This window comes from Rhinichthys klamathensis, unplaced genomic scaffold (genome assembly GCF_029890125.1).
Source record: "Rhinichthys klamathensis goyatoka isolate OS25496 unplaced genomic scaffold, OSU_Roscu_1.1 h1tg000035l_1, whole genome shotgun sequence".
Taxonomy (NCBI): domain Eukaryota; kingdom Metazoa; phylum Chordata; class Actinopteri; order Cypriniformes; family Leuciscidae; genus Rhinichthys; species Rhinichthys klamathensis.
The window spans coordinates 6212011-6237751 of NW_026606583.1; the positions used below are offsets into that span (position 1 = coordinate 6212011).

General features: G+C 38.1%; 2 protein-coding genes and 1 long non-coding RNA gene across 3 annotated transcripts; 1 reads left to right on the forward strand and 2 right to left on the reverse strand.

Annotated features, from left to right (window-relative positions):
- Positions 1-940: 940 nt before the first annotated feature.
- On the reverse strand, positions 941-9980 carry mapk7 (mitogen-activated protein kinase 7). The gene is made up of 7 exons (XM_056246020.1): positions 9858-9980; positions 8951-9264; positions 6779-6944; positions 5274-6700; positions 3059-4146; positions 1944-2077; positions 941-1756 (listed from the first exon to the last, which is right to left on the reverse strand). The coding sequence occupies exons 2-7, from the start codon at positions 9261-9263 to the stop codon at positions 1603-1605; spliced, it is 3282 nt and encodes a 1093-aa protein (XP_056101995.1). The 5' UTR covers position 9264; positions 9858-9980; the 3' UTR covers positions 941-1602.
- On the reverse strand, positions 7746-8463 carry LOC130080595 (uncharacterized). The gene is made up of 2 exons (XR_008806683.1): positions 8393-8463; positions 7746-8047 (listed from the first exon to the last, which is right to left on the reverse strand). It is a non-coding gene; the product is annotated as an uncharacterized LOC130080595 (long non-coding RNA).
- Positions 9981-11251: 1271 nt separating the features above from the next.
- Positions 11252-14010, forward strand: vkorc1 (vitamin K epoxide reductase complex, subunit 1). Its single transcript, XM_056246022.1, has 3 exons — positions 11252-11504; positions 12223-12332; positions 13792-14010. The coding sequence occupies exons 1-3, from the start codon at positions 11314-11316 to the stop codon at positions 14007-14009; spliced, it is 519 nt and encodes a 172-aa protein (XP_056101997.1). The 5' UTR covers positions 11252-11313; the 3' UTR covers position 14010.
- The last annotated feature ends 11731 nt before the right edge of the window (positions 14011-25741 follow it).

Consider the following 25741-nt stretch of genomic DNA (forward strand, 5'->3'; position numbering starts at 1 on the left):
CGTTTAATGCAAGTCATGGAATGGAAGATACGCGTTTTAACCTTCTGGTGCTGTTCTTTTTTTTTACAGACAAAATAATTACATTTTATCTGAATGCTAAGAAACTTTGTTAAAGGTTTTGGCACTTGGTGTATGAAGCCCAAAAAAACAAAACATGAAAAGGTTAGATGGTCCTGAAAAACGTCACTTGTATTGTTTGCGGTCAAAAACGGCCTCATTGGAAATGAATGGGAGGCGAATTTCATCTTTTGGAAACGTTTGGTTCTGCGGCCAAACAAATTCTTACTGAAAGCTCTTTTTTTTTTTTATCAACTTCAAATTTGCAACACAACTTGTTTAGATTTGGCTTAGATTTTCTCACAGTATTAGAGTAAAATGTGTTTTGTAAAATATATACTTCATATACATTTTTTTTCATAAATATAAAATTGTATAACTTTTCAAGTTCACTTTTAAAAAACTTTTTTTCACTTCAGCAATAACCTGCCAAATGTCTTCTTTAAAAAAAGACCAAACTGAAGTCTGTGCTCCAAAGAATTCAAGATTTATGTCAGTTTGAGTTGGAAATGTAATGCTCAAAAAGTGAATAAATGGATTATAACTACTACATAAATATAATTTAGTGCCATAAAATCCCCTAAAAATACAAATATTAAATAAAAAAAAACATTATCAAACTAAAATATAGTACAATCAAAAAAAGAAATGAGTCAACAGTACCAGAGGATTAAACATCATTTTATAGAAATTATCCCAAAAAACAATCAAAATTATACTAGTGTTATAAGGTACCCAGAGATGATACTAACAGTATTTGTTTCCTTTGCAAATCCTACAAAATTAACAAAGGGCTTAGTCAAGGTGAATTTGCATATTACTCCTAAGTGCCGCCTTCAGTATGTAAACAAACAACAAAACATTGCAAAATAATACGACAATATCCCTTTGATAGCTTTATTCAAGACAACAATACTTTTTTCGTTGCTGGTGTAAAACTGAGCAAATCTGCATGTTGGTGCAGCAAGTGTCACTATTTTCTACAAGACATTCATGCAACATCAAATGAAATGTTTTTCTACTCTGCACTACTTCCTAGTGTCCAGTAATAATGCCAATGTGCTCTGCTTCCCTTATTGTGTTTCATCATCGTAATACTGCTGCCCTGGAGGCGACTCCTACTGTAGTGTACTAGAAAATAGCTTTAAACTCTGGTGGTCTTCTAAACAGCTGCTGTTTCATTGCTATTGGCTTGAATATTCTATAAAACCAGCTGGTGAATCAATGGCACTAGCACAGCTGAAGTGAACTCTTCTTCCCTTGATCTGAATTGCTTTATGATGGCACTGAAATTCCAAGCATGGAAACCCCCTTAATAACCGAACGGCATCATACTTTAATGTTGGCACAAATAAATAATGTATGTGAACCCATTCAAGATAAAGGCACTTTTCTGGGTAAGGCCTTAATAATTTGGAGCCTCAAAGATATTCCCTCTACTGACTCTAGGTCTAGTACACTGGTAGACAATACAGCTATCAAACTCCTCTGTGTACGGTCCTCAACCGGTTCTACAAGGGGATGGAGAAGGAGTGCAGGTGCTGATCAGGTATCAGGAAGCGTTGAGTTGTCGGAGAGGATCATGGGAGATCCGAGCTGGAGCTCCTGCTGAAGTGACTCCATGTCAGCAGGGGTCATGCGGTGCACCTCGAGCCAATCAGAGAGCAGGGATGCAGACAGGGGGGCCAAGTCATTGTGACTAATGAAAATGAGAAACGAGACCATTGAAATGTACATTTATTTACATTAAAAAAAAAAGTACATTTATATACTTTTATCCTAAGTGACCTACGATAGATAGCCAATAATATGCCTAGTATGTACATAAGAGTCAAGCATTGTAATTTGCAGTGACGTACAGTTCAAAAATAGAGATTTGAACTGACCTTTCCCTGAGGTCAGAGTGCTGGAGTTCGGTAAGGGACTGAGCGAGGAGGTCATCGAGGTCAAAGCCTACGCCGTATCCAGCTCCACTGCCTTTAGGGGTCACTGAGAAAACCGGTGGCAAAATGTCTTCAACCTGGCAGAGAAAAGGACAAAGTTGAGATTAAAGAGAAGAATGAAACAAATGAACGAGTTCAAAATCAAATATACATTTATAAGAAATATATTGCAGTGTGTAAAGCAGTGATTATGTTTTCCAAACATAAATGGAGATCGCATAAATATGGAAGCCAATTTTAATCACAAAGTAAAAATAAAAGGTAGCTGTAACTTTATTTCTCCCAATTGTGAATATATATCACAATGCTACTTATTATTTTTTGGCTTTATCTCAAAATTACATTTTTTCTTCATTACCCTGAGGTAGAAACAGGCCTCATGCATGATTATTATTATTCTGTCTTATTTGCTCTCACAAATGTATGGGGCTGCAGGTTTAAAATAATAATAATAATAAATATATATATAATACAACAAAAATAATAATGCATGGTATGACCTCTGGGAACTACAGATTTAAAAATAAATAAATAAAATTAACTAAATATATACATTATAGTAAAAAAAAAATGCATTGCATGATCTCTTGAGGGATATAGATTTTTTTAAATAAAGAAAAATAAATCATATATAGCATTAGCATATATTATGATTATATAATAATGATATAAAGAATGCATTTCTATGTCTTATAATGGCCTTTCGAATAAATAGTTTTAAATGATTATATTTATTTGTGTACAATAAGACCCTCAATCATGTAACTTTATATCTTGCTCATGTAATATTTTGGAGCAGAGAACAACTAAAAAAAACGTAGACACTATCGAAATTTCCATGGCATTTTAAGATTTGACTTGTTTCCATTTTAAATTTCCCTAATGGTTCAGGTTATCCATGACCGTGATAAATCAATAACTCAAATTAAGTGTCCTGTTGAGAACAGGTGTCACTTTTCTAAGCGATCAGACTTTCATGAAACTCTTTTAAAAACCCAAAAGAATTCATCTCATATTTAAAGGCGGCCCACAGTCCGATTTTATGGCTAGAACTTCACCTGTGACTTTGAGAGCTGCTGTGTGACTGTGTGGATATCAGGGATGCCGTTTGTCGACTGTCCCGTGTCAGTGAGACTAAGGCAGGGTTGAGCTGCGGCTCCTGGAGGCTGTTTTGAAGGGCCCTGTGAATGAGAGCCGTCCTGTCTGTTCCCCAGAACGCAAAGTTTGTCCAGGGCTTGAGGACCATCGCGGGGCTCTGGATTCGTGCTGGTGTCCGAAACGCCAATGCTGGGGTTCAAGGCTGGTGGTTTCGTCATGAAGGGTTCCAGCGGCAGCAGCTGGATGTGAGCGTTGGGCTGTGGGACGGGCTTCGGCTGGGTTTGCAAGTGCGTGAAGCCCGTGTGAGCGGGGTTGTTCAGTTCTAGTGGAGGTTGCTGGGTTTTGTGTGGAGATGTTCCCGTCCAGTTCTCAAGACCAGTGAACATTGTTCCAACACTCAGAAACTGAGATTTTAATATGTTGCTTTTGGCAAAGGCGCACGGGCCCGTTACCACACCCAAACCTCCAACACTTCCGCCTCCTCCTACTGCAACTAAACCAACGTCCCCATTCTGAGACGGAGCTAAAGAGACGGGTGCTGCATTATGGGTCGAAGTTGGATGGAATAATCCAGCTGTGACACACTGTCCCATTTGAGGCAGCATTTGTGGCACTTCGTTGGGTTGTTTTGGCGGCACTGATTCCGAGTTTGTTTTTACGAGGTTGCTTCCTGTTGCTGGCTGGATTTGGACTGTCTTACTCTCATTGGTCTTGGCACCGTTGGTTTCTGCGGTCTGCGATTTGTCCCCTCGGGTGTCCATCATTCGCCCCCAGCGCTCCAGCAGCCTCTTGTCGTTGTCGCTGAGCAAAACGCCGCCTAAAGATTCTCCTCGTTTCCCCTCCTTTTTCTCCTTCTCTTTCAGCTTCCTCTTTCGCTCCATGGCACGCTCCTGCCTCTTCTTCCGCTTCTCTTCCCTCTCTCGCTGTCTCTCCTGGGCCGTGACTGGCCTCTTATGCTCCGGACCAGAGTTAGAGGAGGAGAGCGACGAGGATAAACTACCAGCAGCTTCTCTGAGTAAATCTAGACCAAGAGCTGCAGAGCCTCCATCTGAGGAAGAATCAGTGAATGTTAGCATGACCAGGCCTGACATTTTCATGGATAAGAGAAAAATGAAATATCATAAAACAAGACAAGGTTAAGTTTAAGTTTAAAGAATTTTCTCTCCAGGTTGACAACAGTACTCTAATGGTGGGTAGAAAAAAGATGAAATGTCAATTTAATAGAAACTAAATATTTACCAGATCAAATTGTACTCATAATATTTTTATAATATAAATATAAAATAAACAATATAAAATACACTATCGTTGCAATTGTTGAGGTCTGTAAGATTGTTTTATTATTTTTGAAAGAAGTTTCTCATGGCTGCATTTATTGAATCAAACGTACAGTAAAAACAGTAATATTGTAAAACATTATTAGAATTTAATATAGCTATTTTGGTAACGCTTCCTTTTACAGTACAGTACTTACCTAGAAAGTACTGGCTAATATAAGGTAAGTACATGGGTTAGGGGTAGGTTTAGGGGTAGGTTCAGGGTTAGTACCTAGTTATTACCCAGTAATTATAATTACTATAATAAGTACATAGTAAGTACATGGGTAACAGGACTGTAAAAGGAAGCGTTACCGCTATTTTCTATTTTTCAGCATCATTACTTGATTTGCTGCTCAAGAAACATTTCTTTTTATTATTATTTTTGAGTCTTTGATAAATATAAATTAAGCACACACATATATATATATATATAACCTTGCAGACCTCAAACTTTTGAACTGTAGTATATACAAAAAAAAATACAAAATATATACCGATTTTTTTTTCTCAGTAAAATGGATCTTTATACATGAATTAGTTTGATTTTATATTTTAGGAAGTGGCTTCCTCACATGATCATCATATCTTGGGGTCTGTGGCGTCAAAGTTTGAACATTAAGGCCTGGTTTCACAGACAGGGTTTAGATTAAGCCAGGATTAAGCCTTAGTTAAATTAGGACATCTAAAACATTACTGGTGTGTATCTTTAGACAAAACAATGGCACTGACATATTTTAACATATAGCAGTGCAAGTTGCTTTAAGTTAAAACAGCTCAAACACGCATTTTAGTCTGGGACTAGACTTGAGCCTTGTCTGTGAGCCTTGTCACATACACACACTCCAAACTCTCTCACCTCGAGCCTTCTGCCTCAGCGCTGATTTGAGCAGGGCAGCTTTGAGAGCTGCTTTTGTGTCTTCTGAAATTGCTCCCTCTTTTTTTGTGCCTTCCCCGGTTGTCGCTTTCCCTCCTTTTCCAAGCGAACGAGTGAGGCTTTGAGAGAGCGACTGAGCTTGGGACTGTGTGAGAGAGAGTGAAGGGATAGACTGCGGAAGACTTGAAGTGGGCGGAGTCTGAGAGATGGGATGGGGCGGAACCATTTGTTTGGGAAGAGAGTGATTGGACGAGACAAGCTCGTCCTTTGTGCAGTCCGTGACTGGTTCAGTAAAAGTGTCCTTGTCTGTGGGAGTGGTCAGATCGATGGTTTCAGGCTGGCCGTCGGAGTTGGCGCTGAGCATGTCCACATCCTGGCAGCTCACCGACTGAGCCAAATGTGGGAAAATCTGGGCGAGATGATGTCGGGCTTGAAACGAGTTCGCATTCGCTCGAGTTTGTGTACCGTCTGCCGGTTTGTAGTTGAGATTGTGCTGTCGGCACGTTTGTGCTGTATCAGTCAGGTTTTGAGTCTGTGGAGCCGTGCAAAGCGCGTTACCGGAGACGCCGCCCACCGCCGAACCTGAAGAATGGAGCGGTTTGAACTGGATCTTCTTTCTGACACCCTGCTTCTTCTTATGGAAGTCCCCGATTTCTGTTAGTATAGCTTCTTTGATTTGTTCTTTGCCCATGGACTGCCGGTCGAACTCAAAATCGAAGGCGGGAACGCACACCGGCTCGTCGTCCGAGTCGTGGTACTTATTGAGGTAGGGGTGTTCTAGTGCCTGACACGCACTGACCCGTTCACGAGGGTCAAAGCGGAGCATCGCGGCCAACAAGTCCAGCGCATTGGGCTCAGCCTGTGGATACAGTGCTGCGAGCGGTTCTGCCGCTTTTAAAGGGAGGCTCCTCACATAACAGCGCACCCGGTCCGACCCTATCGAGCCGATGATGCTCTCGGGCGGCGTGCCCAAAACCGAAAGAATCAGCTGCAGCTGATGCACATAGTTCTTCCCCGGAAACATCTGCCTCCTGCCGAGCATCTCGCCGAAGATGCAGCCCACAGACCAGAGGTCGATGGCCAAGCTGTAGTGGTAAAGAGACAACATGAGCTCAGGAGCGCGGTACCAGCGGGTGGCCACGTACTCGGTCATGAAGGAACGTGACTCTTCGGAGTGGGACGCGCTCAATCCACGTGCCATGCCGAAGTCCCCGATCTTCAGCTCGCAGTTTTCATTGACCAGCAGGTTGGACGGCTTGAGGTCGCGGTGAATGACGTTGGCCGAATGAATGTATTTCAGGCCTCTTAACAGCTGATACAGGAAGTAGCGTGTGTGTTCTGGAGTCAGAGGTTGCCGGGAGTGGATAATCTGATGCAGGTCGCTCTCCATGAGGTCAAGAACCACGTACCTAAAGAACAAGAGACTTTTAGCATGTCATATACGAAGAGAGAATATGCATCGGATGCTACCTCGTACTCAAGCTTACACTGATTTGAAAGCCGAGTGAGGGAGCACAGGCTGGAGAATATCTTTAATGGCGATGATGTTGTCGTGTTTGAAGTGTTTCAGGATCTTCAGCTCTCTCAACGTGCGTTTGGCATTCGTCACAACCTCAAAGGCATTAGGGATCTTCTTTATTGCCACCTGCTGGCCTGAATGCATAAATAACATTAGAATTAAAGGGGTCATGAACTGACACTTTAATAAACATTTCCGTGATATTTTGACATAAGAGGAGTGTTTTTTTTTTAAAAGTAAATCCTACACCAAATTATTTTCTGTGTACTTATTGCATAGCAAAAATATGAAGGTGGAGATTGAATTTCTTCAATGGTAAGTAAATCCCGTATTACGAATTTACATACAGAGAACATTGTGTTTATTATTTTCTAAATCGTTTTTTTTTTAATCCCACTAATTTAACATGTTAAATTCACAGCCTTAAATATAATACATTATCTTAAAAATATACTACTTGCATAAATAAGTATACAAAATATACTTACTGCATTTTAATAAACAGCACATACTGTTTTTGGTAATAATAATAACAATAATTACTGTTATTATTAATATTATTATTACAGCCTTATTACAACATTGTTAATATATTATAATTATTACAACAACAACAACCACCGCATTAATATATACTAATAATAATTAGGTGTGGGAATCTTTTGGTACCTCATGATTAGATTTAAATTTCGATTCGATATCATAGATTTGATTCTAGTTTACTGTTTTGTGTTCCCTTTCATATTTGACTGCGGCAGAAAGGTCTTGAAGAAAAAGAAATCCCACTGAATTAAATGTAAACCTTCTCATTTTAGTCAACCTCATTTTATAAAACAAATGCCATTAAGCTGACTGCAGTCATTACACACATGTTATTTCATTTTTATATATTTAAAGGAACAAAGAAACAAACAAATTACAAACAAAAGGAGATGCAGGTTCAGATTGTTTTATTTAGTGCCATGTCAGCATCCAAGGCTATTTTCATGGCAAAAAACAAACAATAGGAGGAAAAACAACAGAAAAAAATATACCAATTAAACTAGGTTTTTCAGGTAGCCTAGGTTTATAAGAAATACTTCATAAATTGAATAATCAAATGTAAAAATAAAACTGTATAGTCTTCACTGTATGAATTAAATATGCATTGATATCAAAGATTCAAAAGTCAAAAGCAGTGAGTGACTTCTGGGATTAAATTAACAACAGACAGCAAAAGTTTATTAGGCTGCTGTCCCTTTAAAGGTGCTCTAAGCGATGTCATGTGTTTTTTAGGCCAAAACATTTTTTGTCACATACAGCAAACATCTCCTCACTATCCGCTGGCTGCCTGTCCCCTGAACACACTGTAAAGAAACGCGATCTCTGTAGACAGCCCATGCTTCACAAACAGCACCAAAAACAAACTGCAGCGACCCGCTCCCCAAAACATAACAAACTGTTCCAGCCAATGACCGACAAGAAGGGTTTGGGGGGTTAGTGTGCGGATGAGGAGTAGGGAGGGTCTAGCTAGCCTCCGTTTTGTTTGACAATAGTTCGAACGTCAACAAGAAGTGACGTCACCCAGGATCGCTTAGAGAACCTTTAAGAATGAACGCACAGATCAAATATACTGTTAGACATCCGATTTTCTCCTAACCGTTTATGTTTGTGTAGGACATAACAGGCTGTGTTTACGTGAATACTCCTCATGATGTGCATTTTGACATAATTGTGTGTGTATTTGATCATTCAAGCGCAATAAGCAGTGAAAGAGAACTGAATTCGGGATCGCATGCATCTGAGAGGCGGATTCTGGGCGCGCGCTTTGGCTGTGTGTTCATCAGCGTGATCCTTTTTCACGTCTTATTGTGATTAATAACACTCTAATGTGTCAATAACTTTAAGTAGGACAGCAAAGTTTAAGAAATGTAACACTTTAGAAGATCAATTTTTGCAATTTGTGAATCGATGCAAATCGGCAGAAGATAGAATCGTGATTTACATGTGAATTGATTTTTCCCCCACCCCAATAATAATATATCAATAATGCTGTAATATTAATAATATTAATATAATGCTGTAATAATAATAATGAATTCTAACATCAGAGATTTAGTCTAATTACTTTAAAACAAACACATGCATCTTGGCACCTCACCATTGTCTCTTCTTCGGGCTGATGAGACCACACCATAAGCACCTGTCCCAATGGTCTCAATAACGTCATATTCTTCGCCAACTTCAAACTTCACATCTAAGGAGTGGGCTTTGAGCAGAGCCAAGTTCTTATCTGCAACAGTACTTGTATCTGTTACAATGGATGTGTCATCGCTAGGTTGAGGCGGGCCTTCTGTAACGCCTCTGTGATGGTTGTTGTCAGAGTCGCCCTCTCTCCTGATGTTGCCCTCTGAGGCGTTACGGGCCGGTCCTGCTTGAGAGTCATTTGTCTCGTCCCTCTCATTGGTTGACATTCTGAAACCAAGCATTCAGAGAAAAGTTCTAAGGTCAAGACTGTAAATTATACTTTCTGTTCACCTTATTTGAACGGACTTCTCTTGGACAATATCAAAGTGGCAGAGAGTTAATAATGCACAATCTAACTTAACTTTCATTTTAATCAGTAACAAAACAGACAATCATTTACAGAATTTCAAAAACAGCACCACTTTCTTGTAACACGTTCTTTTTAAATAATAACATATATTTTAAAAAATGCAAATATAAAAACAAGCTTTGTGTATTTAATGTTTCAAGGAACACAATAATGCAAGGTGCACACAGAGGTGTGAGTACGTTATACATGAAATCATAAACTAATAGAAGCAGACACTGAGTGCTGACCACTTATCTGTAATTGCTCATAACGGATTAACATACTACAGGTCCAGCAAGGCGTCGCTGGCGTTTGTGTGTAGCTAATTAATCCTGCTCATCTGCCGCAGGGGCGTGAGAGACTGCTGGCCCAAAACAGCTTACACAATAATATATGAACACTTTCTTTCTTTTCATGTTGGAACAAAGACAAATAAAAGCAAACGTTGGGTTATGAAAACGGCAACAATTACCTGGTAATATATGTAAGCAGTGGAATTTCGGAGCGGTTCTTTCAACGCATGTCTATTCTTCGTTATCACGAACCATCGTTTTTTTACTTCCTTGTATTCTTCCGTATTGTGTTTGAAAGGCAGCAAAACGACCAATCGACTGTATGCTTGTAAGTAGATTGACCAATGGGATTCGAGAACATGCTCGAGGGGCGGGCTCTTTTGCAGTGTAGAATAGGGTCATTCTTTGGGCGGCGTCGAAGCTGATGGATCAAGACGCGCACTTGCTTTAGCACGTTGAACTACTATCATTATGTAAACACAAAGACCCAAATCTGCAGAAATTAAACACAAACTTGATAAACAAAGATAATTATTATTATTTTTTTAAATTTAATCCTGCACTTTTTTTTATTACTTCATCCCTTTATTTATCGATACATGTGGAAACGCATATATGAAGAAAAAATAATAAAACAAATTTATGGATCAAAATAAGTACATAATTCATAAAATAATAAATAAAGGAAAACGTCATACAAAAATTAATTCAGGAATACGTTTTATTAAAAATGAATTGTCTGTTTTATCAATTTTCCTATATATTGCATTTATTTAGCGTGCTTATTTATTTTTAATTTCTGCAGATTTAGGCCACAACACAACAAAAATACATCTGTTTACAATATTAGAACATTTAACAAAGACATACAGTGTGTTTTAAAATATTTATTTTTTATTTTAAAAATACATTTGTGTATGCAATTGATCAGGCCAGTGTTTACATTGCCAATATTTATCTAACTGGACACTGACCGGGGACCCTCTGCACCATCCGTCCAATCAGCGCTGGCGTCAGTCCATCCATACACATAGAAAAAGTGAGCAGAATAAACATTGGACTGGATATATTTAAGTATTTACTGTGTATTTCCAATTTGCTCTTACAGCTTCTTTACTCAGTGTACATTATCGCCCATCAGTCGAACTTACACTTTTCTCAGTACTAGGCTACGGACCAATCAGTGATTAGGCATGTATTAGAGCGCTGTGATAGATTTACATTCAAATGTGAGGTACCAATACTTGTACGTAACAGATCTGCACGTAAAACGATTCAATGTTTTTATCGTATGAATGCTAGTGGATTTATTGAGATATGAATGCGGGCTTTAGACATTCTGAGCCATCAAGCGCCCCCTGGAGGACAAAGCGCACCCATTGGACGTTATAGCCAGCCTGTAAAATCCATGTAAAATCAGTCTTGTCACGAGTTTCAGTTCTTTGGACCAATCACAGCTCCTGTCTCAGGATTTTCCACGTTGCAATATATTTTTTGGAAAGGTGGGAGCCGAACTTACATATTCTACAATTAAAAATTAGCAAAGAGTAGCAACTTTTAGTCTACAAGTCTACAAAACAGGGCTTTTTGTAAATTAGCTAATTTGTTATAAAACCTCTTTACACTGTCACTGCAATGTCCCAGATTCATTCAGTTACTGGCGTTCCTCAATGGGAACATCGCGTTCGCTTCATCCTCTGTTTTCTGGGTTTAGTCCTGTCGGTTTACGCGCTACACGTCGAACTTTCCCGGGAGAATGATCCGGAATATCGTGCGATGTGCGACCTGGGTCATTCCGTGAGCTGCTCGAAGGTCTTCACCTCCAGGTAGATGCGTTCACTTCAGTCGTGGCAGTTTTCACGCACTGATCTCAGCTAACTTAGAACAAAGTTACTTATAGATACACCATATTCCCCAGTTGATTGATAACATTAAGAATCGTGAAACAAATTGTACACATTTTCTAAGAATATTATGTTTAAATATGCAAATGAGACAATATCAAATTAAAATGTGCACTAATTTGAATACATTTCTAGAACAGAAATCTGACCATTGGATAAAACCAGGTTCAAAATTATTGTTTCATTTTGTTGAGGGTTTTTAGGACATTTGGATATCTTTTTTTATCACTCCATAAATCAGAAAAATGGTTTTAGGAATAACATGTTGCATAAAATCAGTCAAGATGAGATATGAACAAACCCCTGTGTAAAAACCTTCAGAATATATATAGCATATAGGTATAAAAATGAAGAGTTTGGTGTTGCTGCTGCTAAAGTACACATTTCTCACATTTCTGAGAAAAAGACTCATTTGGGGGGGGGGGGGGGGGGGGATCAGCCTTTAAAGATATGAATTATAAAAGTACAACACTTACTGTGTTTTGTATGTTTTCTTTCCACTAGTCTGAAAAAGAAAACGTTATGAAAAGCCTAAATGTACCAGTGCATGATCATTTTTATTGAATGCAACCCGCAAATTTAGTGAATATTTACAGGCAACTGATGCTTTGAACTGCTGAAACTCTGATTGTCCTCTCAGATGGGGACGTGGATTTGGGCTCGTCCAGATCTTCACTTCCAAAGACAGCGTGTTGAATCAGCCGAACAGTGTGTTGGGAATCATTTTCTATACGCTGCAGCTGGGTTTGGGTAAGTGCTGTTAGGACACTAATGGGACCCCAAAATCGATTTGATTTTGAACAATAACAAAATATCAAATCAAGTGTCATCTGCAGATAAATTGTGCTAGACTTCCTAATTTTGCTATTTTTGCAATGACCAGCTGGTTTCACAGTGAATCGTCTTATTGGGCCCTCAGTTATATACACTCACCGGCCACTTTATTAGGTACCCCATGCTAGTAACGGGTTGGACCCCCTTTTGCCTTCAGAACTGCCTCAATTCTTCGTGGCATAGATTCAACAAGGTGCTGGAAGCATTCCTCAGGGAGTTTGGTCCATATTGACATGATGGCATCACACAGTTGCCGCAGATTTGTCGGCTGCACATCCATGATGCGAATCTCCCGTTCCACCACATCCCAAAGATGCTCTATTGGGTTGAGATCTGGTGACTGTGGAGGCCATTTTAGTACAGTGAACTCATTGTCATGTTCAAGAAACCAATTTGAAATGATTAGAGCTTTGTGACATGGTGGAAGTAGCCATCAGAGGATGGGTACATGGTGGCCATAAAGGGATGGACATGGTCAGAAACAATGCTCAGGTAGGCCGTGGCATTTAAACGATGCCCAATTGGCACTAAGGGGCCTAAAGTGTGCCAGGAAAACATCCCCCACACCATTACACCACCACCACCAGCCTGCACAGTGGTAACAAGGCATGATGGTTCCATGTTCTCATTCTGTTTACGCCAAATTCTGACTCTAACATCTGAATGTCTCAACAGAAATCGAGACTCATCAGACCAGGCAACATTTTTCCAGTCTTCAACTGTTCAATTTTGGTGAGCTCTTGCAAATTGTAGCCTCTTTTTCCTATTTGTAGTGGAGATGAGTGGTACCCGGTGGAGTCTTCTGCTGTTGTAGCCCATCCGCCTCAAGGTTGTGCGTGTTGTGGCTTCACAAATGCTTTGCTGCATACCTCGGTTGTAACGAGTGGTTATTTCAGTCACTGTTGCCCTTCTATCAGCTCGAACCAGTCTGGCCATTCTCCTCTGACCTCTGGCATCAACAAGGCATTTCCGCCAACAGAACTGCCGCTCACTGGATGTTTTTTCTTTTTCGGACCATTCTCTGTAAACCCTAGAGATGGTTGTGCGTGAAAATCCCAGTAGATTAGCAGTTTCTGAAATACTCAGACCAGCCCTTCTGGCACCAACAATCATGCCACGTTCAAAGTCACTCAAATCAACTTTCTTCCCCATACTGATGCTCGGTTTGAACTGCAGGAGATTGTCTTGACCATGTCTACATGCCTAAATGCACTGAGTTGCCGCCATGTGATTGGCTGCTTAGAAATTAAGTGTTAACGAGCAGTTGGACAGGTGTACCTAATAAAGTGGCCGGTGAGTGTATATATATATATATATATATGAGTTATTGTCTCAAGGTGACGTGCAAATGTAATTCTGGTCTTTTTGGTCACAGGTCAGTTAGTGTCCGGCCGATCAGCGTTCTTCCTCGTCATGTTCTCTTGGGTGTCAGTGGCTGGATCAGTGTATCTGGCTGCTATTCTTGCCTTCGTCTTGGGTGATTTCTGTGTGGTGTGTGTCTCCACCTACATCGTAAACTTTGCACTTCTCTACACAAACCTAAAGAGAAGGACAGGACTGGAGGGACGTCTGAAGAGAGGGAAGAGTGAATAAAATCAGTACTTGTTTCTGAGTTTGAGAGATATTAAGAATTAAGCTGCCTCTAACTTCTGCAGGGGGGAAAGAGAGGAACACGCATCAAATAAAACATTTGACAGATTATTGGAAATCCTGGGAATGCTGGTTGTAGTAAGAAGAAAAAAGGGTATAGTAACAATAATCTGGACTTCAGATGATCATGAACACAAATAGAAGAGGAAACTTCAATTTGACTGTTTATCATCACACTTTTTTTTGAATGATGAAATAACATCTTCATGGAGGTGATGATACAGTTATCAGACAGTATGTTTATGATGATGACGATCATGTGATTTGTATCCAGGTCAGACTGTTACGTGTACAAGTGTCTAATGTGAAACTGAGTTCTGATCAAAGATGAATAAAGTTAGATTTTCCATCAAATGTTTAGTGTATCATTTTTACTTTATTTGCCCTTTATGCTGCTGCCTTCAGGTTTTTAAAGAGATGCATATAATTTTACAGATAATAATATAATTTGCAGCATCTGGTCTGCTTTGTGACCAGAAATAAATTTAAAATGATAATAAATACTATAATATAAAATAATAATATATATAATGTAATAAATAAACACTGTATTGTACTATATAATTTAAGATATAGTCAGATGTGAAAATAGTGCTGATTTCTGAAGATAATGTACCAGTCATGCAGGAAATGTAATGCAATACACTTCACTTTATATTCTTTATTTTTTAACTGCTTAACCCTTGTGTTATGTTGCGGGTCAATTTGACCCGTTTCGATTTTCAAGTTGTTGGAAATACTGGTTAACTTTTGTTTTTTTTTCTTGATATTTTGTGACTTTTTCTCATTTATCATGATGAACATGCATGCAAAGTTTCAACATGCTGATGTGTTTTGACATATACAAACAAAATTACTGTTACGTTCGTGATGTTCGCGGGTCAATTTGACCCTCATAGACAGCCATTCAAAAGCAACTGTACAGACACAAAATAAAAACATTTATTTTGTGTATTTCAGGGCACTTCAACTCCAGTTCTAACGTGCAAGTGCATCTAAAAGTGCTCTAACCCTAACCAAACACACTTGAAAAAGCTAAAATTACAGTGTTCAGAATTATTTGCAAATTACAGATGAAAATCTTTGTCCGACACAGATAGTAAAATAAGCTCTCATTTCAATATTCAAAATATCTAAAATACCTAGCTTTTAACCAAAACTTTTATGTAGAATTTTCAAAGGCAGCTTCACAGAGCCAATAAATAAATAAAAAACATTTATTTGATGTATGTTTTTGTTATGTTTGGTTTCTCACTTCCCAGTGAGTGAATAATGAAACTAGGAAAATAGGTCTTAGGAAACTAGGGAAAGTTAACTTAGGAAAATGAAAAAATTTCATTATACAGCAATTTTTTTTTGTTCAGTTACGATGTTCAAAGCATAAAATGTAAAAAAAAAAAAGTAAAAAATGTTTTTTTTTAAATATATGCAAAAAAAAATCTGTATACTGTTTATTTTCCAATTTTGTCAAAACAAAACTGTTTTAAAAAATGTTTTAAATACATTTTCATAAATCATATTTTCAGATGTAATGTTTTTGTAATGTTTGACAAATGTTGATATTAAATGTTTACAGTTTGTATCTAAATCTTTGTTGTTTTTCATAGTGTGATTTTTGAGGAATTGTATTGAATCCAATTAGGGTCAATTTGACCCGGTCCATAAGGGGTGTACACAGAAATCGAACAGAACACAAGGGTTAAGGAGTGAACTAAATTATTGTACGATCGCATTGACCTGATACCTTTCTTTTACTGTCTATGCCTGATACCTGGCATTCAAATGGCGCCATCTTGTGGTCAGAATATGTCATTCACTTACATCATGATGTTTTCCCATAGACTGTGTGTTTTCCATACTGTCTATGGTGTTTTCCTGCACGTTTCTGTGAGGGGTAGGTAGCCTATGGGTTAGGAGCATAGGTTAGGAGCATAGACTGGAGTAGGCCAGAGAAAGAGTTGCGACACTCCCATAGACCGCCATAGGAACTTTGGAATGCGGAAGTAACGCGTGTCGTGGAGCGGCTAGTCTCAGCCTCAGACGTCACGCCCACGGAACGTTGGCTAAACGTCTGATGCATATGGTACACTTAACTGGAAACACTTCAGGAATGTCGAAGTCGTCATCTGATTGGTTGAATTTTATCGGATTTCCGGGGGGCGCGAGTGTCGCGTTTATTTTCGGTCTGCCGGGAAACAAAGCGCAGACGTGTGATTGCGGAAGAAAAACTGTTGTGTTTACATGAGTGACAATGAGCATTTATCAAGATCAGCTAAACTAGGATTCTCAAAAGTATGCGAGGTTCACGGCATAGACTCTTGAAGAGATGTCCAGGAGTTTTGTTTGAGGCACTTAGTGGAGACAAAAAGAGATATTTTAGCCTGTTTGCCGACAGGATTTGGGAAGAGTATTATTTTCCAAGCCTGGCCGACCCTTTGTCAGCATTTATAAGGATTCCCAGCAGATCCAACTTTACTAGTTGTGTGTCCCCTCCTATCTATTACATAGCTGTCAACCCTCCCGTTTTTTCCGGGTTTCTCACGTATTTTAGCTCTTTTCCCGCTGTCTTCCCGTTTTATTATTTTCCCGTAAAATATCCCGTATTTTTACGCTCTGATTGTGTGAGACAGGACCGGACTGGGACCAAAATTCGGCCCTGGCATTTGTGGTTTTCACCGGCCCAACTAATTGATGACGTTAAAAAACGTCCCCTGAATCTGAACATTTTTCCCACTGAGACACACCATACAAGGCAGCAATTTAGGCGCGTTTCCATTACAGATTTGCGCAAAACTTTTGCGATTTTTTCTAAATGTCGATAAAAAACTATTGCGAAATGACGGCGTTTCCATTAACTGATGTTATGCGATACAACGTCCTTTTTTTCTCTCGCGATAAGTCATTTAAACGTCATGGCAACGGGTCTATCAGCCACCACCACACTAGACATTATTATTATTATTAATGGAATGAGACGTGGTGTGTTATCCAAGCATTAATGGCAGGGAAAGACGCATACTGCTAAGGAGTTTCTGGGTGTTTCTCTCTCATTTCTGCCCCGAGGTCTTGATTGTGGCATTTCTTTGAGGTTTAGAATCCAGTATTCCTGAAGCCTAATTATTGTTTATTTTATGAATTTAATAAAGAACTCTGTCCAAACGGTCAGTGTACATTTGTGTCCATTCGTTTTTCCTTTTTTAACCCGTATTGCAAAACGAAAAATGAACGGTGATTTTTTTATTTAAAATGCAAAGTTAACCAGCAATTTTTTTTTTTAATTTGAACTGTACACAAATGCTGTGCAAAAATAATAATATATCGACTAAATTTCAGATGTTTCTTTGACTTTTTGCCCCTTTATTAAACATTTAAAATATTCACAACTTAATACGAACAAAATGTAGATTTTAATGGTTTTCTAAGGGCAAATTAGAACCTGGAAATTATATTTTTCCCGCAGTGCTGAATGAGAAGAGCCATATTTATGTCTCTGGAACCACAAGGTGATTTAGGTGAGTTATAGGCTAATGATAATAAATCTGTCTGAAAAAATAACGAGTCATTTTAATTGTTTATTAATAAACTATTGTTTTCTAAATCAGTGTCGGCTAAAAACATATCTCCATCTCCGCTGAGGCGCGCCGCGCGAATGCACCTTTAGAGAGAAATACACCTTTCATAAGGATTACATCATCAGAATGTATTAGCTTTCGATTCGAATTTGTTCGTTTTAAAGTGGACACTTCAAGCTTTAGCCTAGGCTATAGCCTACTTTGTTTCAGTTCTCGCGCTCCAGTTCACGGAGATCATGAAAGCGCGCATGATTGTTTTATTTTATTTTACAAAAGCACAACGTTTTCTTGTTATTGTGAGTTTACACAAATAAAATCATAGTGGCGAATAATGTATTATTATTTTCTGTATGACCAGAAATTATAGAGTAGGCCTATTTTAAGTTGTTTCTACTGTTGATAGGAAAAAGCAAGTGTTCGCGGCCGCGCCTCCGTGCCATGCGCGCTCAGCAAACACTTGGATATGCGTCAAAATCTTGTGTTTATTTGTGATAATCTTAGCCCTGTATTATTATTGTCTAACCATTATGAATGACATTTGACGAATTGCTTTGTTCCTTTTTTTTGGATAAAAGCGTCTTCTAAATATGTAGCCTAATAACTGTTATAATAATGATGATATTTATTAGCCTATTATTTGCGTATATCACGGACCCCAAACACACCGCGTCTTCAGGTGACTGTAAATGCGCAAAAACTGTTTCCATTGCAGTTTTGCGAAATATTCCTTTTTCGAATTGCCTGAAAAACCTCCTCATGCGAGCGTAAAAACTTTTTTGCGATAAAGGTGCAGCAACGTGGTCAGCTCGGCCCAAAACAATAGAAAATCACACCGGCCCTTCTGGCATGTGCCAGAATTGCCAGATGGCCAATCCGGGCCTGGTGTGAGACGTACATGCTCGGGCAGATTCGGCTTGAAGTCGTTCATCCTCGGATGCGGCGCCGCGCGCGCTGTTACAAAAAAAGCTGTGCACACAGCCAAGCGAAATGGGGTCTTGCCGGTCTTGCGCACCCAACGCGTAATCTTTGCCGCGCTCGTGCGGACGCGTCAAGTATAAACAATTATACTCCGTGTCAGCGCGCGCTTTGATCGGTAAAGGAGCACAGACCTCTCCCTAATCATCTCCAGCAGCCCCCGAAGCACCACGTACCGTTTCCCTCGTGAGCTGATATTAGTATTTAAACATTCTCTGATAAAAAATGTTTAAAAAATGACACACTTTCTCTAATACACACACACACTGTCTCTTTCTCTCTCACTCATTTGTAGTTATAAACTCTTTAGACTTTTAATGATTAGTGCTTCATTTTTAAAGTTTGTGGTGGGTAAGAATCGTGTAAAAAAATTCCCTTATTTTAGGGATGGATTCCGGGAAATCTCCCTTATATTCAATGTTCAATGTTGACAGCTATGATCTATTATGGAAGATCAAGTGAAATACCTAACTGTGAAGGGGATATCAGCCGCGTTTGCGGGCAAACATGAAACAACAGACGCTGACATCGCAGCTGGCCGATTCAGTATTGTGTTCGGTTTTCTTCTCCTCCTTTGATTTTCTATGCTGACTGACTTGTTGCACGCCGGTCTGTTGTTGTGGGGACATTTCCACGTGACGCTGAACGAAACGAACTGTAATTGGTTGTTTGACATGTCGGTCAAACGGCCTTATGGGCGGGCCTTGGCCAAAGAAAGCTGCTATGAGTTCCAGACCTTCAGCCGTCAGTCTGAAGGTCTGGCTACGCGAGACTATGGAGCGGCCGATAGTTCCAAACACTGATAGTTCCAGCATTGAACCCCATTCATTTTCAGTGCTTCCGAAGTAAGCAGACTAGAAGTACGCTCGCTGATAAATTAATGAAATTACTGTATTTTTTTTTACTTTTACACACATTAGCCGACCTCTCGTGAATCTAGTCTGTAGTGTATAATATTTTTAATAATATTTTATATGTATGTATATATATATATAGCCTATATAAAATCATACATAGCCTACACACACACAATTCATTTATTTAAATGGGTTAGGGTTATGCATATTATGTGCTTATATGTATTTAGGAACATAGTTAATTCACTCATTAACTATCTCTCCGGTTTAATTTTATGAAGAATATTTTTCGGTTGAATATTTACCGAACATTGCTGTATATAGTCGTTGCTTTCTACGTTATGGGAGCAGTCTATTTCCCTCCTAAATCATTCATTTGTACATACACAGCGTAATTATTTATATTTTATGTTGGTTGGAGTTCTGAACGCACTGCAGACCTCTTTGCGTCTATCACGAAGGTAGGCTAATGGCTGAATCGGAATTTATAAGCAAGATCACGGGAATCAATAGCCTAATACAGCCCAGTTGTGCTAAAATAAATATCATGAGACGTCCATCATCAGATGAATGACATGGAAAAGTTAAGTTAGAGCCGCTAAAGCCCGTGCTACTACCCAAGCGAACATGAAACCTAAGTTTTTCCCTCCAAAATTATAGCCTAAAACTTATCTAAGTTGTCACCCTGCCCCTCCAAATGCAAAACTGACATTAACAAAATGCAATAACAGCTGAAAAAGTACTTGGGTGTGTGTTTTACTTTATATCTACCGTTTAATAATGCAATCGCTGCTGTCTGTCCATAGAAGAACATGACAGCCCGCATGTTTTGGAACTATTGGGGCTTACATGAACCACGTGACAGCCGTCGCGGCGATATCAAAACGTGTCGCAACTCTTTCTCTCTATATGGCTCTGGAGTAGGCCATAGAAAATAATTGTTACACAGCGGCAACGCGACTAAATCAATAATTTTTTTAAACCCACAGCCAATCAGAACATCGTGTGGGCGGGCTCTCGCATGGCACCAGAGAGATTTGACGGCACTCGAAGGAAACAGAATCAAATTCACAAACATTACACCATTTACACATTATTAAAAATGCACACTGAGCTACTAAAACAGTCTTTGTCATAGATTACACTTGTTTTTGAACGTTCTTGTTTCCATTTTTTTTTATTTTAAGATCTGAGGTAAATTAGGCTATCCTTGTTGCGTTCAGTAGCCTACGTACGGCTACAAAGTTGGGAGTGATATTCAAAGTCACATTTTAACATTAAATAAAGCACATAAACATTATCTGAGATTATCATTGGCATACTTTGTGTTGTTGTTCCACCCGCGACGTCTTAGAAAAATACAAACAATTTCTGTATGGCCTGTTTGCATCTATACCTTGTACTTCTACAAGTGATGATCTGAATGAATTGGCATGTGCACTGTTTTGTTTTGTAAGGTCACCAGGCCTAATACTGACTGCACAGTTTAGCTTCTGTGAAACGTGACCGGACCTACAGTGTTATGACTACAGTCTTTTTCATGACGCACACCTTTTTTGCCTTTCAAATTGTGGTTGTGCTGTGCACAATGCTAAAATTGTGTTTTTTATCATATTTATGAAATCTTCTTTTCAGAGATATGGAATGTTTTATCTTTATCATAGCCATGTTTATCTTGCTTTTGAGATCAGATTTGCTTAAAACATGCACTTTTGCTAAAAACAACACTTGAATAGCAGGGCTGTGGAGCATTCAGTAATAGGCTAATGCTTTTAAATTCCAATTCAGTTTCTGAATTTTGTACTGAGTTCTTTCGTACCATGCAAATATAGGCTACACTTACCACCCTTTGCACTGACAGAAAAAGCACACCTAGTCATGATTAATTGGGATGTATTTAATACTACAGTTATCTATCATATCCAGTGATGCTCTCTTATTTCAAACCCAGGAGAAGACATCCCTATTTGAAGCATACATGCAGTCATAATTGCTATTTATGAATATTTTCATCATTTAAACACATTAATTTAGCAAATGATTTTGTCCAAAATGACTTAAGCGATCTCCTGTTGACAGTGAACACAAATATTCCATTTAAAATCAATAATATCAAAATCAAATATAGTTCACAAAAGCTTAAAGGGCCTTTGTGTCATTGTAGCATTCTATATGACAAGACTGAATAAATGAATAATGAAAATGATTTCCACTCGTTCCCTTGCATTGCTTAGTGTGTGGCATAAGGTCTCATTTGTTAACATTAGTTAATATTTTAGCTAGCATGAACTAGCAATGAGCAAAACATTTGTTACAGTATTTATTAATCTTTGTTAATGTTAGTTAATAAAAAATACTGCTGTTCATTGTTCATGTTAGTTCACAGTGCATCAACTAATATTAACAAATACAACTTTTGATTTTAATAATGTATTAGTAAACATTGAAATTAACATAAACTAAGATTAATAAATGCTGTAGAAGTATTGTTCATTCTTAGTTCATGTTACCTAATGTAAACTAACGAAACCTTATACAATGTTAGAGAGACAGTTGCAAATATATGTAAATTAAATACAAATATCCAGAAAACAGGTTGCAGAAGCAGCTGGGGGACAGAGGAAATATAGGATTAATTATCATATATACAGGTCCTTCTCAAAAAATTAGCATATTGTGATAATGTTCATTATTTTCCGTAATGATAAAAATTAAACTTTCATATATTTTAGATTCATTGCACACCAACTGAAATATTTCAGGTCTTTTATTGTTTTAATACTGATGATTTTGGCATACAGCTCATGAAAACCCAAAATTCCTGTCTCAAAAAATTAGCATATCATGAAAAGGGTCTCTAAACGAGCTATTAACCTAATCATCTGAATCAACTAATTAAGATTGTGGAGAAGGACCGATTCCAGACCTTGGGGGACCTGCGTAAGCAGTGGACTGAGTCTGGAGTAGAAACATCCAGAGCCACCGTGCACAGGCGTGTGCAGGAAATAGGCTACAGGTGCCGCATTCCCCAGGTCAAGCCACTTTTGAACCAGAAACAGCGGCAGAAGCGTCTGACTTGGGCTACAGAGAAGCAGCACTGGACTGTTGCTCAGTTTTGCATGTCATTCGGAAATCAAGGTGCCAGAGTCTTGAGGAAGACTGGGGAGAAGGAAATGCCAAAATGCCTGAAGTCCAGTGTCAAGTACCCACAGTCAGTGATGGTCTGGAGTGCCATGTCAGCTGCTGGTGTTGGTGCACTGTGTTTTATCAAGGGCAGGGTCAATGCAGCTAGCTATCAGGAGATTTTGGAGCACTTCATGCTTCCATCTGCTGAAAAGCTTTATGGAGATGAAGATTTCATTTTTCAGCACGACCTGGCACCTGCTCACAGTGCCAAAACCACTGGTAAATGGTTTACTGACCATGGTATTACTGTGCTCAATTGGCCTGCCAACTCTCCTGACCTGAACCCCATAGAGAATCTGTGGGATATTGTGAAGAGAAAGTTGAGAGACGCAAGACCCAACACTCTGGATGAGCTTAAGGCCGCTATCGAAGCATCCTGGGCCTCCATAACACCTCAGCAGTGCCACAGGCTGATTGCCTCCATGCCACGCCGCATTGAAGCAGTCATTTCTGCAAAAGGATTCCCGACCAAGTATTGACTATTGAGTGCATAACTGAACATAATTATTTGAAGGTTGACTTTTTTTTTTGTATTAAAAACACTTCTTTTATTGGTCGGATGAAATATGCTAATTTTTTGAGACAGGAATTTTGGGGTTTCATGAGCTGTCTGCCAAAATCATCAGTATTAAAACAATAAAAGACCTGAAATATGTCAGTTGGTGTGCAATGAATCTAAAATATATGAAAGTTTAATTTTTATCATTACATTATGGAAAATAATGAACTTTATCACAATATGCTAATTTTATGAGAAGGACCTGTAGTTCCTGGAAGGAAAAAAGGGGAGATGAGAAGGAACAAGTGCTGCTTTTTCCACGGATGAAAATTATCTCATTACTGACTGAACAGCAGAGTCAAGCTGAAACTATAAGTAAAACTAAAACCATAAAAATCATTGTTTGTTGCTTGACCTGAAATAAAATAAAATAAAAACTTAAACTTATTTTATTTCAGCTAGCCAAGGCAGCATTTTTATTAGGTTCAAACGTTATTAGTATTAAATGTTGAGATATAGATATAGATATAGTGATAGATATTGATAGTTTGTTAACTAATGTGATTAATGTTAAGAAAGGAAACCCTTACTGTAAAGTGTTACTAAAGTTTTAACTTCTAATTCAATTTGTCTAATCATGTGTTACGCCATTCAAGACCACATACATTATTTTAGCATATCACTACGGCTATATTTGTTCTGTGTAAACCCCCCCCCCCCAGTAATTTCCATCCTGTGCTGTGGACAGGTAAACAGAGACCTTTTTCATAGCAACATTTTTGCATGCTAATATGCATCTTCATGTAATAGCCTACTATGGAAACATTTGGAGTGTATATTCAAATTCTCATATTAGTGATGTATGTCATGTTATTCTACATAGTATATTTGTTTAGATGTTATTAGTGGATAGAGGACATTTGGAGCTGTGAACATACTGCAAGGTAAGGGTTTTTCAGAAATTATTTTACTTTGTTTGGTACAAATGAAATATCAGTTTTCGTAACATTTTCAAAGATGTATTGCTATTCTATATAATAATTCATGATTGTATATTTCTATATTTGTTTTCTCCTCAGACATTTTTAGACAGAGTCGACTAAATCTGCTTTCATTACAATGGAGTATCTGAAGTATCTAATGCTGATATTTCTCATCAGTAAGTGGTTTTTCTCCCAATATTTTTAAAACAAGTCTGTTTTAGATCAGTTTGTCAATTTCATGGCATTTTTTTAGTAAAAATTAACGCACATAATTTAGTATTGCCTACAATGGCAATACAACAACAGGTGTTTAAAAAAGCGTTAGGTGGCAAAAATGTGTTAATTCAGGGAGTTCAAAGGGCAAATAAGCATAAAGAAAAAAAATTTTTTTAGGTATTATTAAAAAAATTAAATGATCTCAGATGATTTATTCTAACACATGACATTGACAGCCTAAAGTGTCTAAACAGATACACTGGTAGAAATGCTTTTTAGAAGTTGTAAATAAACAATGATTATTGCAGTATGTTTTACAACATTTATAAACTTTCTCATTTAACTCAGCGTGTGTTACTTGCCTTACTTTGTAATTGTTTGCGAAAAAAAGAGAAAATTGCTTCCAATTTTTTTTCCAGTAGCCTTAATCTGATTGTACAGTTCATGTAGCATTATTGATGTTAAAGCTGATAACATATATATATATATATATATATATATATATATATATATATATTTCTAGTTTTATTACGGATGACTAGCAATTAGAAAATTTAATTTATCAATAATGGCAGCACTATTACCAAATAGTACACAGCATTGAAGTGTTTTGCATAGGTATGGTGACATACTCTAGACAATGATAGACATCATCTATCATTCTCAACTAGGTGGAAAACATATGAACTCTAAAAAGTAATTCAGTAATTCTGAAAACACTTTTAAAAACACACAACACAGCATCTCAAATGTAGGTTTGGTCGTTATGAATGACAGCGGTTGTTATTGCGTTTCATCTGCGCACTCTGCAATTCATTTATGAATAAGAGCTGCAGTGTCTTCCCCAATTGCTGCAACTTTCCTTTTTATTACAGATATTTTGTGCCAATTTTCCCAGGAAGTAACAAGTTTGTTCTCTTGAACACATGGCAAATGTTTAGTAGCAAATGTTTTATTTCATATTCCAAGTTAAATTTGCAACTTTGCGATAATTCTATCAACGCAATGTCCAAGAACCCCTTCACAAGACCATGCCCTGTATGTAAACATGTGCAATTTCTAGTTTTTGGTGAAGAGGAAACTTTTTGATCTGAAAGTTTCTGTGTGGTACAATATAATCAATGAACAAAAATAAAATGAATAATATGATAATTTTGATTCCATGACTGTTTTATTTAACTCCTTTTACTCTTTATAGGTGACACAAGAAAAGCTATAAAAGTAATGTGTTTAAACTATAAAACAAATATCTCAAATGTGGTGAATTGTTTAAAGTTCTTACTATTCCCTTCAGAACAGGGTTGTTGTGGGTTTTCCTCATTGAACACTAGTATTGTGGGAGGTGAGGATGCACCTGCAGGGAACTGGCCTTGGCAGGTCAGTCTAC